Raw genomic sequence first — 20,804 nt, 5'->3', positions numbered from 1 at the left:
AAATTTTAAATCAATAAAACATAAATGAGTATAATGATAAAATTAAATAAATTTAAATTATAATAATATAAATTTCAGATTTAATTAAAAGATTAGTTGGAAGAAATTTGATTGGTATCCAGAATGAAAAGGGCATAAAATTATGTAACAGTTAGATAGAGAAAATCAATTAATTAAAGCTGAAAGAAACTTTGGATAATGAAAGAAAGGTCTTTTGCAGTTTCAAAATGACATGTAAGAGAAGAATCTTGAATTATTCTAAATACAATTCAACTCAACTAAGCCTTTATCCCAAAAATTTGGGGTCGGCTATATAGATTCGCTTTCTCCACTCTAAACGATTTTGGGTTAAATCCTCAGAAATGTGTAATGCTTCTAGGTCATGTTGTACTATTCTCCTCCAAGTCAATTTAGGTCTATCCCTTTTTTTTTTCTTTCTATCCTCTAACCTAATGTGCTCTACTTGTCTAACTGGAGCCTCCGTATGTCTACGCTTCACTTGAATTATTCTAAATAATCTAATAATATCTAGATCATCAAGCAGTTGCCTGCCACACAGATCCGGTGCATGTTATTGGCTGGGCGTACTATATATGTCGCTGTTTATCACAGAAAATGATCAATGGAGAGGGTGGTTTTTTTTTTTTATTACTTTTAAATTCATATATTCGGATACCCGTTAATGTTACTTACTATACTAATTCTATATAAATCATATTCGTAATACTTTTTAAAATTGCGTTTAATATTTTAATCAGAATTAAAATATTATCTTTTTTATTTATATTAGTATTTAGAGTTTGAACATGAAAATACTACTCCTAGTTAATTAGCTTTAGAGGTAGAGAGAGCATTTTTATTAGAATTAATAATATTATATCATTATTTTTACATCAAATATTTAATTTAATTATTATTTTTACTAAATATTTTTATTTTAATAATTATATAAATAATTAATTATTAATAACTAATATTTAATAATTATTAAAATAGTTAATAGCTACCGGCCTAGATATTTTGCAGAGGAAGACTCCAAATTCAATAAGGAATGCAAATATTTTTGTACATTAGTTTTCTAATTAGTTTGAATGGTACGTTACTTTGCTCAAATTTTTTTAATATTATTTTAATAATTAACCCTCATTTGAAGTGCATATGTATTAATATTATAAGTACAATCCTAATTTATTCTCAAAAAGTCCCATATATTAATTCTTTAATTTAATTTTTTAACATATTCTATATTTAATGTATTCTTGATAATTAACTTTTTTTTTTTGAGGGGGATAAATTCTTTATATTATAAGTGAAGTACTACTATTGCAATTTAATTATATAATTGAATTTTAAAAATTCAATTTCATGAAATTGGTTACAAATTAAATTAATTTCCATCAGACTCGGTGAAATTTGTAATGAATAAAAAAAATTTAAGACAATAAAATTTTTTGGAGTTAAATATTCTTGTATTAAGATGACAAATATTTTTTAATTAAAACACTCATGAATTCTTTACAAACACGTACCCCTATCTCTTTCTTCTCTTTCCTCTCCTCTTTCCTACCTTTCTCTCTCAGTTTTTATCTCTCTCTACATATATAACATTAAATTCTATATTTTAAATTCTGTCATACTAACTTCAGTGAAATTTATTTTTTGATAAATTTTAAGTTTATAATTAGATTTGAACCAAACGCTGTGGAAGGAAGGGTAATTAAGTAAGAAAAATGATATTTGTTAATTAAGCAAAATCAGGTTATGACCTATATTTGTTGCAGCAAAGTCATCATCTTGACCTTTATTACATTTTCTTACATTTTATAGTATTGGTTGAAAATACAAGTGGCACTAAAAAGTAATAAAATTGATGCAAGAAATTGGAATTGGATGTCAAACGTTATATAATGCACGAATCCCTTGGATATCATCTCTATGCAGACCCTTAGTCACTCCAGAAGGAATAGACGAAAACATAATAGCCCCTTCCACTGAGCTATGCCCAAGTCCAAGCAGATGCCCTATTTCATGCAAAGCAACAGTCTCCAAGTCGAATGCACCTTGGGTTGCACCCACTGCCCATGCCTCATCTGCATCATAGTGGAATCGTCCATCTTGCGGTGCAAAAGCATGAGCCAGAATTCCACCACGTCCATCAAAAGGACTCCCATCCCCATGCCTGCCACTATGAAACCCTATTGTGATATCGGCAGTTCTATAATCTTGTACCTTGGAAAATCTGAAATGCGTGTTTGCAGCCCATGTTTGGAAAGCTCTCGTAACAGGGTCCATGGCTTTGACTGGGGTTCGGGGAAGAAACCCGTAGGCAAGGTTGTACTTAGAAGCTGGCCATTTGGGATTTCCAGGGAAGAATGAATAGTGAGAGACTGTATGGAAAGAAGTAGAGCTATGGTGGTGGTTTTCCTTGCCGGAGATCATCCGAGTGGTGCCGTTAATGATGTCTGGCATCCCACATCGAGGCATCATCATCTTGGACACCGTTTGGGAATCTAAGGATCCAGTGACCTTTAAATGGTAATTCAGCTGGAAAGTTTTAACAGCGTACTCTAACAAATCGTCAAAATCATCATCATTGGCTTGGGATTGGTTTTTATAATTTAAGTAACCAAAATGTTCAAGGTAGGCTTTGAGCTCATGGATGCCTTTAAGGTTGTCACCCTTATGGCATCCTTGAAGATGCTTAAGGAAATCAAATGGCGATGATTTTTCATCATTAGGGTTGGCTAAAGCTGCATGAGAAAGGAGAGAAATGAAGACAATGAGAGTGAATGAGAAGATGGGAAAAGCTATATAATTAGAAGCCATGATCATGACAAAGTTGAGCTTGTATTGGGTATGGCAGCAACTCAAAGCTCTTGTGGCTATTTATATCATCATACGGTGAGAAGAATGAGTCAGCAGTCTTCCATATGTGTATTTGTTTAGAAGAATGAGTTGGTCTCAACTCTATGACCATTGACCAGCATTACGTCTCACGACTGGTGTTATTGTGAGTTCAGTATATATACAAAAGGGAAATAAGCTGCCCACTATAAATATGTGAGACTTATATATTTAATAGATAGTTTTTTTGGTAGCTTGTTTTCAGTATAGACTGAATTTAGGCAATAAAAATCTAAAGAAAAGAAAGTCAATATTGCCTATAATAATGCCGATGATTATGTTCTAAAATTTCTTGTTGGCAAAGGTCTAGCCATCTTGAGCTATCTTTCTTTCTTGACTCTCTTTTATCATTAATAAATTTTTTGTTTAGAAAAAAAAAAAACCTATATTGACCATTTCTCACCGCATACTTGGAATATGAATGGAAGATTCCTATAAGTCTTTAAATTTGAAAGTTGACCCAAATTGCACAAATACAAGCATTTAAGTGTATTTCCACAATATTTACAGAAATATCTAAAGAGAATCAGAAAAAAAAAAAAAAAAAAAAGAAAGCATTAAGGTGCCTGTGATATATGCGTACATGTGGCAGTATTGGCAAAATAATCTTCTCACAAATAGTCATTAGGCACCTTATGCCACAGCTGATTCATCATTCTATATTAAAACCAAATAAAAATTACAACAGGCCTTTTCTATGGGGAATACCTTTCCAGTCAGGGTAATTTTTGCACAAGTGGGGTTCTCAGGGTCTTTCTTGCCACAAGTTCCTATAGGGTATTCGCTGATTGTGAGTGAAGACCTGTGGTCTTTCAATGCATTTCTTGCAGTTGGATCAAGAGTTGTCAAATAAAAGTAGGGGATGCCACTACCTTCATTAGGTAGCCCATCACTAAATGAAACAACATTCCTGCAGTGCAAAACAATAGATGACCAAAGTATAAAACAAGCCTCAGGAAATCAATGTGAATTCCCAATTGCTGACTCAGAATTTGTACTTAAAGGGAGTTATTTTTAAGTCCTAAGATTACTGGTTCAAGCTAAGTGTAAAACTGAAGCTCCTCACTTTGAAAACTAGGTTATACATGACAAATCTAAATCATTTCAATGTAGCATGATATTAAAAGCAAGAACAACATCAAGTGACAACTGGAATGTAAGAACAGGTGCCAAGATATAAAACCATTAACCTGTACTTCAAGTAGCTTAACAGAGCACTCAAATACATTTATAGCTTAACTATGAGGAGAAACCCCATAATTAAAAATAAAAAAGATAAAAACCTTACCCAAAGGGTGCTCCTCCCAAATCCATTGAAATGGTACTGCAAAATTAAAAATGACGATTACGCTTTCATCTGAAAATTATTTAAACTACCCAGACACCAAAAACAATATCTAAGACTCCTAAAAATAAAAATATAAAACCTAAACAAGTTCATGTCATCATAGAAGACCAAAAAGATCAATAAACAACACACGTCAGGCACAAGCTTCAAAACCAAATGACCAAAAACCTGTATTAAATCTGCCAATTGAGCAACAATTTCTTTAATTGCCCATATGCCCGCATTACTCCCTTCAATAATTAATTAGAAACGAATAAAACTCAATCCAACCCAGCCCAACTAATCCTTCAAACAGCTCCTTGAAGCAATAACAACCAAGAATGAATAAGACTCTAAACCAAAATAATAATAATACAAAAAGCGAATAATCAACCAAAGCACAGTTTCAAGCAAAAGCAAGACAAAGGATAAAGAAGCATACTTTAAAAAACCCCAAGAATTCTGAGAAACAAGCCAACGAGCAGTTGCAGCAGCGTTATCTGGGTCTGGTTTCTTGAGCACTAACAACCTTCCCTGTACATAAAGCTGGCAGCATTGTAATTGATCTCTTGCTTTAAATTTCTTTTGAAGATTTTTAATATTTAAAAACAAAATTTTATTTATTTTAAGAATAAAAATAAAGAATTAAATTTAATAAAATTTTAGTATTGATTAAAAAATAATTTTTGTGAATACAGTTATAAAATAAATTATTGACATAGTTAAATTATTTATTTATTTCAATATATAATTTTAATTTAATTGATATAATAATTTAATAAATATAATACATATATATCTATATAATATATAAATATATGAAGGGAAGAGTGAACATTAGTTTTGCTAGATTACTCTCCATTATTTATAATATTTATAATTATATTTAAATTTAATATTTTTAAGACTTAAAATTTAAGTATCGATATAGAATTTGTATAAATATAAAATTCTTAATTCTGCTAATGTTTAAATTTTACTTTATTGAATTTTTATTATAATATAATTTAAAATAAAATTATTAAAAAATCCTTTCATAATTTATATTATTTAAAAAAATATAAAGATATTTTATTTATACAAATAACTTGTTTAATGAATTTTAATATATTTTTATCTCTATTTTATAATTTTTTATGTAAACATATTTTAATATTATTATATTTGAATTTACCTAAATGAACAAGAAAATAAATTAATTTTGAACAACCAAACATATAAATTCTTTTATTAGTGTTTTTAAAGTTTTCTTTTAATTTAATTTCTAATAAATTCATTTCAAAAATATTTCATATAAAATAAATATATATTTTTTAATTATAAATGTATTTCTAAAATTCTTAATTATTTCATTAATATATAAATTAGTTCTAATTAAAATTGAATTTATAAATCTCATGTAAATAATACTAGGACTTGGGTCAGTTTAAGGCCCCTAAAGTCCGTAGTAAGTCTAGCTGTTCCTAACCTTACTATAAAGCCCATCCATAGTCCAATTTTAAGAAATCAAATGGATGGAGTCCGGCCATAAATTAGGCCATCCAATGGGGAGTTCTTAGCTCACCCAACCTGTGAACATAAAATATATCAAATTGGGGAGCTCAGCTCACCCTTACAATTCTCAATCAAGCACATAATCAAATGGGAGCTCAGTTCCCTCATCCTCAGAACAATACATCCCATGTATCCATGCACATTCATATAAATAATATTACAACCTTAGAATTTAGTTATTACAAATCCAAATAAATATTACATTGCTGATACATGCAGAGTTCTAGAATGGAAATAAGGAAAATAAAAACACAATTAAACTTCTTTGACTAAACTTGTGAGAAAGAAGGCAGGTTATTCTCGAATCCTCCTGTAGCCTGAAAAAATATGGTGAATAGGAGTGAGCGTTCGACTGATAGAGTAAGATATTGATTTTAAATACAATTTCTATAACTATCTAAAGCTAATGCGTCCCTAAGTATGAAATGCAATATACACAAACATATTTAACCAAATTCTAACAATATTCGCAGAAAATATAATTTAGAGCACTCATACACCCGTGTGTCACATCAATGTATATAAATATGGGAGCTAATCCCCTATACAGCTCTCTTAATCTAGCAACTGCCAGCAAAATCCACTCGAGTTGAATTTTCTCTTAATAATCTAAATGCGGGGGTCAGTGAGATTAAATCAAAGCCGTACTCACCCCGACTTATCCACAAAAAGGATCAGGTCCCAATGAGTCAAGATCCAGCTGTTCTACCCATCCTACCCATATCCAATATCACACCACACGCACGTCGACACACGCACACAGCTCCAAATTACCTTAAAGCGACCCCACAATAATTTTAGCAAATAAAAATGCAATATGAATCATGCCTAATATTTAGCCCTATATATATATATATGTATAAGTGAATGCATGGGCATGCTTTGAATATAAAATAATATTGAAATTATAAATAAAATTAATATCTACTCACAGATCAACCAGTGACTTCAGTGGCGGCTGGATGGAGGAAGATAGCTGACCCTGATTACCTAAATAATTATATTATGAATTTATTAGTACTAACTCAAATCAAGAATTTAAAGAGACAAAGACATCCTAATTTATGCCGAAAATCCGATAGAGTTTCTCTTATACCTAGGACCTACTCAATTTGCAAAGTAGTCCAAACAACACTTCTAAGACCACATGCCTCAAGCCCATATATTACCAACATCACATGGTCCCTCCTAGGTCCTCCAAACCAGACCAAACTTAGGCATTCAGATAATTCAGCTATAAACCTTAAAACTAACATTATACAAAAATCATCCAAACTAGGTCTAAAAGTTATAACATTATGCCTCGTAGTCCACAACAATGCTATAACACTATTACAAGAGGAATTATAATTTTCTAATTACCTAAGAATATTTTATAAATTTTATTCTAAATTCGGCATTAAGTAAATAAAGCAATTCGGAGTTCGGACTTACATATGCTAATTCTAACTCTTGGAACGCGTCTGAGGCGCCTAAAAATAGTGAGATGGACTGTAATATTGACCCACTTTTGAAGTGGGTCCGGTAGCCCTTCTGTCCATTCTGAAAATACAAATACGACCAAAAGGCATCTCAGTCAGGATGACATTGACGGCATTCATGCCCTCTACTCTTGAGAATAAAAAAAAAAAAAAAGGTTTTTGTATAAATTATACTAGCCTACAAGTGCAAAATAATTAAGATTGTGATTGCAAATAAAATGCATATATTATTATATTTTTTTTTTGGTGTAATAAAAAAAACAATATTACAAAAGATTATTGGATTAGAATCTATTGGTACTGAGTAAGAATAGCTCAATGGGCTATCATTTTGCTCATGTCCTTTTAACTTATGATACTTAGGCTGCTACGTAATAAGGCGATTAGAATTTCGCCTCTACTAATAATTTAAACTTTTGGCATGGTGATAGCTCGATCCTACAACTAATATTAGAGTCCAAATCATGATTCGGGTTGGCACTTAGTAGAGTTAATTCAATAGGCAAGCATTCTAAGTTAAAAGCTCGATCTTACAAAATTCTTAAAATCTCTTGTTTTAAATTTAAAAAAATGGTCGTTATATATTAGTTGAAGAAATAAAATAATCTTTTGTGTAATCATAATGCTTTCAAATTTAATTAATTTTTTATTACATATATCAAATCTTAAATCAATAAAATATAAATGAGTGATTCATTAATGATAAAATAAAATAAATTTAAATTATAATAATATAAATTTGAGATTTAGTTAAAAGATTAGTTGGAAGAAATTTGATTGGTATCCAGAATGAAAAGGGAATAAAATTATTTAACAGTTAGATAGAGAAAATCAATTAATTAAAGCTGAAAGAAACTTTGGATAATGAAAGAAAGGTCTTTTGCAGTTTCAAAATGACATGTAAGAGAAGAATCTTGAATTTTTCCAAATAATCTAATAATATCTAGATCATCAAGTAGTTGCCTACCACACAGATCGAGTGCATGTTATTGGCTGGGCGTACTATGTCGCTGTTTATCACAGAAAATGATCAATGGAGAGGGTGGTTTTTTTTTTATTTTATTATTTGTAAATTCGTATATACGCATACCGGTTAATGTTACTTACTATTACTAATTCTATATAAACTATATTTGGTAATATTTTTTAAAATTGCGCTTAGTATTTTAATCAGAGTTAAAATATTATTTCTCTTATTTATAATGTTCCGTGACATAATATTTATATTAGTGTTTAGAGTTTCAGCATGAAACTATTACTCCTAGTTAGCTAGCTTTAGAGATAGAGAGAACGTTTTTATTAAAATTAATAATATTATATCATTATTTTTACATTTAATATTTAATCCAACTGCTATTTTTATTGAATATTTTTATTTTAATAATTATATAAACAGTTAACTATTAATAACTAATATTTAGTAGTTATTAAAATAGTTCATGGCTACTGCTGAACAGGGCCTATATATTTTGCAGATGAAGACTCCAAACTCAATAAGGAATGCAAATATTTTTGTACATTAGTTTGCTAATTTGTTTGAATTGTACATTACTTTGCTCAAATTTTTTTTAATATTATTTTAATAATTAACCCTCATTTGAAGTGCATGTGTATTAATATTATAAGTACAATCCTAATTTATTCTCAAAAGTCCCATATATTACTTCTTTAATTTAATTTTTTAACATATTCTATAATTAATGTATTCGCGATAATTAACTTTTTTTTTTTTTTGAGGAGGATAAGTTCTTTATATTATAAGTGAAGTACTACTAATGCAATTTAATTTTGTAATTGAATTTCATGAAATTAGTTACAAATTAAATTAATTCCCATCAAACTTGATGAAATTAGTAATGAATATAAAAAAATTTAAGACAATAAAATTTTTTGGGACAATAAAATTTTTTGGGGTAAAATATTCTTGTATTAAGACGACGAATTTTTTTAATTAAAATACTCATGAATTCTTTACAAACACACACCCCTATCTCTTTCTTCTCTTTTCTCTCCTCTCTCCTACCTCTCTCCTACCTTTCTCTCTCAGTTTTTATCTCTCTCAACATATATAAAATTAAATTTTATATTTTAAATTGTATCATACTAACTTCAGTGAAATTTATTTTTGGATAAATTTTAAGTTTATAATTAGATTTGAACCAAACGCTATGGAAGGAAGGGTAATTAAGTAAGAAAAATGATATTTGTTAATTAAGCAAAATCAGGTTATGGCCTATATTTGTTGTAGCAAAGTCAACATCTTGACATTTATTACATTTTATAGTATTGTTTGAAAATACAAGACTAAAAAGTAATAAAATTGATGCAAGAAATTGGAATTGGATGTCAAACGTTGTATAATGCACGAATCCCTTGGATATCATCTTTGTGCAGACCCTTAGTCACTCTAGAAGCAATAGACGAAAACATAATAGCCCCTTCCACTGAGTTATGCCCAAGTCCAAGTAGATGCCCTATTTCATGCAAAGCAACAATCTCAAGTCGAATGCACCTTGAGTTGCACCCAATACCCATGCCTCATCTGCATCATAGTGGAATCGTCCATCTTGCAATGCAAAAGCATGAGCCAGAATTTCACCACGTCCATTAAAAAGAGTTCCATTCCCATGCCTGCCACTGTGAAACCCTATTGTGATATCGGCAGTTCCATAATCTTGTACTTTGGAAAATCTGAAATGTGTGTTTGCAGCCCATGTTTGGAAAGCTCTCGTAACAGGGTCCATGGCTCGGACTGGGGTTCGGAGATTAAACCCGTAGGTAAGGTTGTACTTAGAAGCTGGCCATTTGGGATTTCCAGGGAAGAATGAATAGTGAGAGACTGTATGAAAGAAGTAGAGCTATGGAGGTAGTTTTTCTTGCCGGAGATCATCCGAGTGGCTCCGTTAATGATGTCTGGCACCCCACATCGAGGCATCATCATCTTGGACACCGTTTGGGAATCTAACACTATGTTTGGGAACATTTTAAGGGGGAAGGAAAACAAAAGAGGGAAAGTAAGTGTTAGCATAATTACAGCAATCAGCATGATTATAGGAGATTTGTGTAACATAATTACAGCAATCAGCATGATTATAGGAGATTTGTGTAGCATAATTATAGCAATTATTATTCTTGTCCAAATTAGTTCATATTCTCATGTATAAATAGATGTAATATCTCTGTAAATGAGACACAGACAAATACACAATCCTTTTCTTCATTACTTGTATTCTTTCTTCTAACATGGTATCAGAGCCATAAAACTTTTATTTCTAGTTTTTTGGGGTCTCTGCTCTCTCTACAACCTGTTCTGGTTCATTCTTTCATACCTATTATTATACCATTTTTTTTTCTCCTCATCTTGTTATCAATGGAGAAATCTGATATTTCAAAACCTATTGCAACAGTTCTGACTGGTTCCAACTATAATCTTTGGGTTCAAGGAATGAAAAGTTTTTTGATAGGTCGCAAGCTTTGGCGTATTGTTACCGGAGATATCACTACGCCGACAAGAGAGAACGATGAAACTGATGCAAAATTTGCTGACCGTCTTGAGGATTGGGATAGTAAAAATCATCAGATCATCACCTGGTTTCGCAATACCTCTGTCTCGTCCATCCACATCCAGTTTGCTAATTATGACTCTGCAAAAGAAATCTGGGATTTTTTGGCTAATCGATATCAGACCACTGGACTTGCCCACTATTATCAGTTGTGGACTACTCTTCATAATCTGAAACAAGAAGCAGGTCAATCTGTGAATGATTTTCTTGCCCAGGTCCAACCTATTTGGAATCAAATATCTCAGGCCAAAATCAGTGAAGATCATCTTCATCTCATTCAAGTTCTAATGGCTCTTCGATCAGAATATGAGGCCGTTCGAGCGTCCCTGCTACATCGAAATCCACTCCCATCATTGGAAACTGCTATTCAAGAGATTATTTTTGAAGAGACTCGTCTCGGTTTGGATAAAACTCCTCAATTTGAAGCTGCTCTTGCAACTACTCGATCCTCACATCAGAAATCTGGCAATCAACTCTGTAAGAATTGTAATCAAATTGGTCATGCTTTTGCATATTGTCCTACCATAAAATGCAGATATTGTCATGGTTACGGTCATATTCTTGAACATTGTCCCACACGCCCTCCAAGATCAAAAGGAGGGCATTCTAAATTCAAGAATGTCTCAAAGCCTGGATCTTCCTCTGTCACTGCTGTTGCTGCTACTGAGGGCTCTACTGCCATCACCATGAGTGATCTTGAGGCACTATTCAAACAGGTTATCTCTTCTAATTCTCCTGCTGCCATGTCTGCCACTCCGGGTAATTCTTATTGGCTTTTTGACTCTGCATGTTGTAATCATATGACCACTAATCTTAAATTCTTGTCTTCTGCAAAACCTGTATCTTCCTTACCACCAATCCATACTGCAAATGGTACTAAAATGAACATCACACATACTGGTCATGTGTCTACCTCAAATCTTCATCTCCCTGACACCTATTATATCCCTAATTTGGCACTCAATCTTGTTTTTATTGGTCAGTTGTGTGAAAAAGGACTAAATGTTTTTTTTTTCTCCCTATGATGTCCAGGTACGGGATCCACAAACGGGACAGATTCTTGAGATGGGTCACAGAGTGGGTCGATTATTTGAGCTTGCATCTTTACATCTTCCTCAAAGACCTGTGTTTGTAGCTACAATCCCTAATTCCTCCATTCACCAATGGCATCTTCGTCTTGGTCATGCTTCTACCAGTAAAATTCAACCTTTAATTTCTCGTGGATTATTAGGATCTACTAAGTTTGAGTCATTTAATTGTTTAAATTGTCAGCTTGCAAAACAACCTGCATTATCTTTTTCCCATAATAATACTACTTCAGACACTCCTTTTGGTTTAATTCATTCTGACATTTGGGGTCCTTCTCCTATTTCTTCAATAAATGGTTTTCGTTATTTTGTAATATTTATTGATGATTATTCTCGGTTTACTTGGATATATTTTTTGAAACATCGATCTGAGTTATCACAAATTTACATCACATTTGCAAAAATGATTAAAACTCAGTTCTCTTGTGACATTAAAATTCTCCGAACAGACAATGCCATGGAATATCGGGATTCTTCTTTGCTTGATTTCTTAGTCAACAAGGCACCATTGTTCAACGTTATTGTCCTCACACCTCTCAACAGAATCGGCGAGCCTAACACAAGCATCGCAATATTCTTGATTCTCAGACGTACTCTTCTTCTTTCTCGCCTCATGTCGGAAAAATTTTGGGGAGAAGCGACTTTTCATGTTGTTTATGTTATTAATCGTCTTCCTACCTTGGTTCTTCATAATTTATCTCCTTTTGAAAAGTTGTTTGGACAACCTCCTGACTATTCCATCCTTAAACCTTTTGGATGTGTTTCTTTTGTTCTTTTACAACCTCATGAACATACCAAATTAGAACCCCGTGCTCGTCTATGTTGTTTTCTTGGTTATGGCATTGAACACAAAGGGTATCGTTGTTGGGATCCTGTTTCTAATAAGTTACGCATCTCTCGTCATGTTACCTTTTGGGAAAATACTATGTTCTCTTCTCTTTCCAAATTTCATCACTCTGTCAATACTGACTCTCTATTTTTCACTGACTCCTCCAAAGAGCTGTTTCCAAGTCCTGATCCAGGTGATTGTGATGTGCTCAATATTAGCCCAACTACACCTGCCCCTGTTGAATCAAGGCCGATTGTTGATCCGATTACTGCTTTGCATCTCCTCCTAGCACTACTCTTCGTTCTTCTACCCGTGTAAGAGAAACTCCTCATTATCTTTCTGATTTTCACTGTTACTCTACTATTGCAACCCTTCATGAGCCTCATTCTTATCGTGAGGCAAGCATCGACCCTCTTTGGCGACAAGCTATGGTGATGAACTTGGGCTTTAGAGAAAACTCATACTTGGGATTTAGTTGATCTTCCACCAAACAAGACTCCTATTGGTTGCAAATGGATTTACAAAATCAAGACCCGTTCTGATGGAACTATTGAACGCTACAAAGCTCGCTTAGTAGCCAAAGGGTACACTCAAGAGTATGGTATCGACTATGAGGAAACTTTTGCTCCAGTGGCCCGATTAACATCTATTCGCGATCTCTTAGCTATTGCTGCAGTTCGTAAATGGAAACTTTTCGGATGGATGTTAAAAATGCTTTTCTTCATGGTGATTTAACGTAAGAGGTTTATATGCATCCTCCTCCTGGTTATCATTCTCCTGATAAGGTTTGCAAACTTCGGCGAGCCTTATATGGATTAAAACAAGCTCCCAGGGCCTGATTTGCCAAATTTAGTTCCACTCTTGCTCAACTTGGTTTTCTCTAGTCCACATGATTACGCATTATTCACTCGTCGAATCGAGCGGTGGTATTGTTCTTCTTGCTTTATGTTGATGATATGATAATAACAGAGATGATTCATCTGGTATTTTAGAGTTACAACATTATCTCAATCAACATTTTGAAATGAAAGACCTGGGTTCTCTCAGCTATTTTTTGGGCCTTGAATTTTCTCAAAATTATTATGGCTATTATCTATCTCAAGCCAAGTATTCATACGACTTACTTTCTCGGCGGGCATCATCGATAGCAAAACAAAGATCAACCCCATTGGAGCTCAATTGCAAACTTACACCTCTTGATGGCACTCCTCTTGATGATCCTACTTTATATCGGCGACTTGTCGAGTCTTGTTTATCTCACAGTTACTCGACCTGATATTTCATATGCTGTTCATCTGGTCAGCCAGTTTATGTCTGCTCCTCGCTCAACTCATTTCTCTGCAGTACTTCGAATCCTTCGTTATATCAAAGGCACTCTTTTTCATGGTTTGCACTTTTCCGCTACCTCCTCCCTAGTATTATCTGGCTACTCTGATCTTGATTGGTGGTGATCCGGCGGATCGTCGCTCTACAATCGTTATTGTTTCTTCTTGGGTAATTCTCTTATCTCTTGGCGTAGCAAAAGCAAACCGTTGTTGCGTTCTAGCACAGAATCTGAATATCGTGCTCTTGCTGATGCTACATCTGAATTACTTTGGTTACGGTGGTTATTAACTGATTTGGGTGTCACTCATTCTTCTGCCACAATACTTCATTGCGATAATAGAAGTGCCATACAGATTTCTCATAATGATGTATTTCATGAGCGTACCAAACACATCGAAATTGATTGTCATTTTGTACGTCATCATGTTGCTCATGGCACCATATGTTTGATTCCTATCTCCTCTGTCAGCCAAACCGCTGATATATTCACCAAAACGCATCCTCCCGCCGCTTCAGATCTCTTAAGCAAACTCAAGTTGGCACTTTGTGCTACCACCTTGAGTTTGAGGGGGTGTTAGCATAATTACAGAATCGGCATGATTATAGGAGATTTGTGTAACATAATTACAAAGAATCGGCATGATTATAGGAGATTTGTGTAGCATAATTATAGCAATTATTATTCTTGTCCAAATTAGTTCATATTCTCATGTATAAATAGATGTAATATCTCTGTAAATGAGACACAGACAAATACACAATCCTTTTCTTCATTACTTGTATTCTTTCTTCTAACAGTAAGGAATGAAAATAAAAATTATTTTCCTTCCTCTTGTTTGGATTGGGAGAGAAAAATATTGGAGGAAAAGTTATTTTATGAATAATAAAATTACAACTTTGCCCCTAAATTTAAAAAAAAAAAAACTATTAAATATAGGGTCATATTTATACTTTTAAATATTTTCCTCCCACTTTCTCCCTATTTTGGAGAGAAAGGAGAAAAAGACAAAATATTTTTATTTTCCCTCTAATATTTTCTCTCCTTCTTTATTTTCTACTCAATCCAAACAAAATAATGAAAAATAAACCTATTTTCCCCTCACATTTTCTTTCCTCTCTTACTTTCCTCCCTTCCCAAACAGTGTAAGAAGCCAGTGACCTTTAAATGGTAATTCAGCTGGTAAGTTTTAATAACGTACTCTAACAAATCGTCAAAATCATCATCATTGGCTTAGGATTGGTTTTTATAATTTAAGGAACCAAAATGTTCAAGGTAGGCTTTGAGCTCATGGATGCCTTTAAGGTTGTCACCCTTATGGCATCCTTGAAGATGCTTAAGGAAATCAAATGGCGATGATTTTTCATCATTAGGGTTGGCTAAAGCTGCATGAGAAAGGAGAGAAATGAAGACAATGAGAGTGAATGAGAAGATGGGAAAAGCTATATAATTAGAAGCCATGATCATGACAAAGTTGAGCTTGTATTGGGTATGGCAGCAACTCAAAGCTCTTGTGGCTATTTATATCATCATACGGTGAGAAGAATGAGTAAGCAGTCTTCCATATGTGTATTTGTTTAGAAGAATGAGTTGGTCTCAACTCTATGACCATTGACCAGCATTACGTCTTACAACTGGTATTATTGTGAGTTCGGTATATATATAAAAGGGAAATAACCTGCTTACCATAAATATGTAAGATTTATATATTTAATAGATAGTCTCATTGGTGTCTTGTATTAAGTGTAAACTGAATTTAAATAAGAAAAATGCAAAGAAAAGATAGTCAATATTGCGTATGATAATGCCGATGATTATGTTCTAAAATTTCTTGTTGGCAAAGGTCTAGCTATCTTGAGCTATCTTTCTTTCTTGACTCTCTTTTATCATTAATAAAATTTTTGTTTAGAAAAAAAAAAAAAAAAAACCTATATTGACCATTTCTCACTGCATACTTGGAATATGAATGAAAGATTCCTATAAGTCTTTAAATTTGAAAGTTGACCCAAATTGCACATATACAAGCATTTAAGTGTATTTCCACAATACTTACAGAAATTTTAAACCTCTCATTTGTACAACTTCAATTTCGTGACCTTTGTTGTGGATTTTTTTTAGTGCCACATAACTAAGCTCATTGATTATTGTGCATCCTTTTTGTGTTACTTCAATATAATTTTTTCTCTTTAATTTTTTTTTTTTCATATATAACCTTACTAGTTAAATATATACAATTTCATAATGCAAATTCAGACCTAAAGACAAACAAAACAAGGATGGCAATGGTTTTTTCTTTTTTAATTTTTTTTGTGCTCTCAACTTGATTAAATTCCAATATGACGGATTTAGATTTTGTTTAATAGGATTTGAGATAAATTTAAATTTAATAAATAATACTCGCATCAAATTTGAATAGAGTTTAGATTTAGAGTGGAGGATTATCCTAACCCAATTAACTAAAAAAGTTTGAGAGAGGGATACTGATGGGTGCTCAATTTCCAATATCTTGGGGGATAACTGAATATACTGTTGGCCTTAAGCCCTTACCTAGAGGCAAGGCCCAACTGCCCACAACCTCAATCTCCTAATTGTCACACTCAAGCCTAGTCACCCAGTAGGTTCTTGAAAATTTCTTTCTGTTCTTGAAAATTTCAATGCCCTAGAATCAATTAACCAAACTATTTTTTTTCTTTTAGTTTGATTCAATTTTCTTCTACACTTCGTTTCAATTCATCGTTTTATAGAAATTTCATTTTTGATTATTCATTTATTTTAGTTGAGTTTAGCATCCAACATTCCATTTGCAAGATAGTTTGAAACGTGAACCGACTTGGGATTAGGTCAATAGCTCCAATTTATGAATCGGTCCAAAACTATCCTATAGGGGAACGTTTATGGGCCTCCCTTTAACTAAAACCGAAATTATATATATATATATATATATATATATATATATATATATATATATATATATATAATTATAATGAGTTTATATTTAGGTCTTTCTATTTTTTAATTTTCTTTTTTTACTTTAGAAACTAAATAAATGCTATCTAAAATTTTATTATAAGTTAATAATACCTAGGGTTGAATTGGAATTGGTCTAGAACCACTTCAAATTGAAATCTTTTCGAATAGAAACTATTTTAAATTAAAATAATTTCGAATTGAAATTGATTGGAACTATGAGACTGATTGAACCAGCAATTCCAGTTTGAAATTAGCTTGTGGCCAGTTCTAGTTTGCATAGCTCTAATGATGTAGCACATTGTGGAGGCGCCAATATTGGAGGTCCATGATATTTAATATAATACCTTGCCAACAAAATCAATCCCTAATTTCTCTCTAAAATTTAGTGAGAGAGAGACTTTCCTTTCATTGGTTGCTTCTGTATCTAAGCCTCTCGACCTCTTTTCGTGCTGGATTCTCGGTTTCCCCTACCCCATTAGGGCAGGAGACGTACTTTCCCTTGTTTAGATAGTGGTTATTGCTCTCCTTCTCCTGGATAGGTGATGTGTATAAATAAGATTTGCGTCTTTTTTGTGGTAGATGGTGCCGACTAGAGAATTTTTGTTGATTTACCATAGGTGAAGCTATTTGTTTGGTCTTGGGCTTTTTCGCATGCAGGTTTGCGCTTGGTTCCATATGTTTTAACTACAAGAAAAAAGAGAATTTGAAACTGAAAAATCGATTTCAAATCAATGAAAATCGGTTTCCAATTTCAATTAGAAACCAATTTGAAACCGAAATATTCGGTTTACAATCCACTAGTTTCTAAATAAATTAAAAATGGATTATGAAATCCATTTCAAATTCTGAAACCATTTTGAAACAGAAATTTCCATTTTAAAATTAGAAACCGAATTAATTCCAGAAACTAACACTTTTCGGTTTCTATTAATCTGAAATGGATTTCCGTTTCTAATCGGTTTCTAACATGTAATATTACTAAATAAAAAAAAAAACACTTTTAAAAACCAAAATACGTTCGGTTTCTAAATAGAAATGGAATTTCCGTTTCAAATCCGTTTCTAAACATAATAAAATTAAAAAAATATCCTTTCTATTTTAAAACCAAATGCAATTCATTCAAATTACTGTTATTTTTTTTATTTTTTTAATACATTATTTCCTACATTGAAGCATATAATAGTGCTCAATATCACAATATTTACAATATAAGGGTATCAAATGTTAAATATCAATCAATATTATATATAGATAACATAGTAAAGGATTATAACAGTAATGTACTATGTGGAAAAATAAAATATCATAAAAACAAAATAACATAAACGATTCAAGCTAGTAATTAATAAGACCAAGGGAAAATAACATAAATAATTAAAGCTAGGAATTAATAATAGCGTAAACAAGTTTCCTTGGAACCTAGAGTCTAACAAAATTGAGGACATAATAATAAAAAATAAAACAATTACCTGACATTTTGGAACTAAAAACAACTCAAGCCCTAAATGCCTCGCTATTCCTCATCCCTCTAGCTCTCTCAAACTTCCTTCCCTTTGATCGCACATGTGATTTGATATGGCTGTGTGGCACACCAAAACCTGGGCCGATGTTTTTCATAGTTTCACGAGCATTCTTTGGACCTCTTAAGAGAACCTTTATAAACAATAGAAACAAGCTATAACTAAATAAGAAGCAATTCATGAATTCATGCAACCCCAATACACAAGTTTAATACTGCCAATAAGATAATTTATTCATTCATAATGAAGGAAGACAATCAAGAATAAATAAAAGCAAAGAGAAATATCATTCAACAAATTCATGTCATATAAATACTCGCAAGATATGACATCTTTTTTTTTTCCAAGAAAACAATTGTGTGAGAGAAGGATTTTGTTATCCATAATAGAATGCTCAAATTTCTCCCATCCTTAGACATATCACAAACTGACTTGGAGCAGAGGGCAAGCATATCTGTTGACATTAAACAATATTACATTTGTAAATATTTTGTACCAAAATGTTTAGAAAAAAGTAAAGAACTAAATAGAACAGAAACAACAATACTTGCATAGGCACTCATTAGTAGCGTTCTCTCATCTCCTTCAAGCATTTCTTGTGAATTGTGTGTCCATATGGCAATACGGTCACATAATATCTCAAGAAAATAAATTTATTTTCTTAGTTACCATTTCTTCTCTAAAATAACATCAAACTTCCAATACAATTTAAGGGGAGCAAAGAAAGTGCACACAAGCATGTTAGCATGCATGCAATCCACTATCGTTTGGTATTTTGGCTTAAATTATTTGACTCCCCAATCGCTGTGTCAAAGGCCGTAATGCCAAAGGAATCATTACCGCAAGACATAAAGGGGGAGGTCATAAGTGTCTATACCGTAAAATCGATTTTTGACGGAATGAAAGACATATATGGTAGAATCATAACCATAGAATACGATGTATTGATTCACATAAGAATTCACATAAAATACCAAAAGGGTATGTTCAATAGAGAGAGACCAATTGAAAAACTGAGGATAACATCCAAAAAAAAAGTTGAGATAAGCAACTTAAGTCACAGCTGCAAATAGAATTAATATATACCCATTAGGATATTGGAGGTGAAGAGCAGTTCAATGAGTAAACTAAGATGATACGACAATCAAGGACACATAAACATACCTACAAGAGTTCTCATAACTGAGGAAGATTTCCCAAAGGAGCAATTCTTCTAAAACAAAAGAGAAAAAAATACAAAATAATAGAATCATTCATCTTACTAAATGACAAAAAAAAGGTAGAGGCAAAAAGAGAATGAAAATATGTTCAAGCAAAATCTATGGCAACAGAATTCACACCTTAGAGGAAACAAATAGGAAATCCCACACTTCATGCTGTTCACCAACATTAGCTATAGAGAAAAGATCCTAAAAAATGCAGCATAATTAGAGCAGCAGAAAACAAAGTAATCTAAAGAAGAAAAACTGAGCATGTGATAAAACTTGTATTTGGTGAAAAAAAATTGTAATTACCACATCTAAAAAGAAATACAATAGAGGTTCTATTATATATATGTATAGCTGAGCTGGAACTAATAGGGGATTTGAACTTGAGTCTTTGTAGGTGTAACTAGTATAGGACGACTTATGTTTATTGTTTAAACTCAAGAAATTAGAAAGGATACATTGCTGGAGGCCTTTCTATGGATTCTCAGCTATCCATTGTCATTTGCATAATTACAAACTTTATATTTTAACGATTAATGAGAATGTAGTTTGATAGCTCTAAGGCTGTTCTCTTTTTGCCATGCAGGAGCCCCGGCCGCGGGGCAGGGGGGGGGGTGTGGGGCGCGGAGGGAAGGAATATTTACCCTAAGGAAAGGATATAACTCACCCTCTCTTTTTGCATCAGTGGATTGATCAGAATCCATTTCCAAGAAAAGGAAGAAGCACTAAAATGGAATTTGGATGATTAAATATAAATGGGGTGGGAGACTTATAGTGGATATGGAATTTGTGTACTATTTAACTAAGAGTTTATTCTGATTACTTTGTTTCAATGATACACATGATTCTGTTGTTTTTTTAGCCACTGAAGGTGATGATATATATATATATATATATATATATATATATATATATATATATATATATATATATATATATATATATATATTTAATCTTTAATTTACAAATTTAATTTTCATTTCTGAAGATTTCCTTTCTTGTGCATTTTGTTTATTTCTTTAGTTATTTATATATT

General features: G+C 32.4%; 2 protein-coding genes and 1 pseudogene across 2 annotated transcripts; all 3 read right to left on the bottom strand.

The window, feature by feature from the left end:
* Nucleotides 1-1,722: 1,722 nt before the first annotated feature.
* LOC110633156 (metalloendoproteinase 3-MMP) lies at nucleotides 1,723-2,832 on the bottom strand. Its single transcript, XM_058140848.1, has one exon. It carries the CDS (start codon nucleotides 2,830-2,832, stop codon nucleotides 1,894-1,896), a length of 939 nt encoding a protein of 312 aa, XP_057996831.1. The 3' UTR covers nucleotides 1,723-1,893.
* On the bottom strand, nucleotides 2,675-5,914 carry LOC110633166 (uncharacterized). Its single transcript, XM_058140533.1, has 5 exons — nucleotides 5,842-5,914; nucleotides 5,796-5,800; nucleotides 4,674-4,813; nucleotides 4,193-4,228; nucleotides 2,675-3,814 (listed from the first exon to the last, which is right to left on the bottom strand). The coding sequence occupies exons 1-5, from the start codon at nucleotides 5,912-5,914 to the stop codon at nucleotides 3,562-3,564; spliced, it is 507 nt and encodes a 168-aa protein (XP_057996516.1). The 3' UTR covers nucleotides 2,675-3,561.
* A 3,698-nt stretch (nucleotides 5,915-9,612) lies between these two features.
* On the bottom strand, nucleotides 9,613-15,678 carry LOC110633168 (metalloendoproteinase 3-MMP-like; annotated as a pseudogene).
* Nucleotides 15,679-20,804: the final 5,126 nt, after the last annotated feature.

Source organism: Hevea brasiliensis, chromosome 18, assembly GCF_030052815.1.
Source record: "Hevea brasiliensis isolate MT/VB/25A 57/8 chromosome 18, ASM3005281v1, whole genome shotgun sequence".
Classification (NCBI taxonomy): domain Eukaryota; kingdom Viridiplantae; phylum Streptophyta; class Magnoliopsida; order Malpighiales; family Euphorbiaceae; genus Hevea; species Hevea brasiliensis.
The sequence above is the reverse complement of the archived record's forward strand: the minus strand, read 5'-3'. Positions and strand labels throughout refer to the sequence as shown.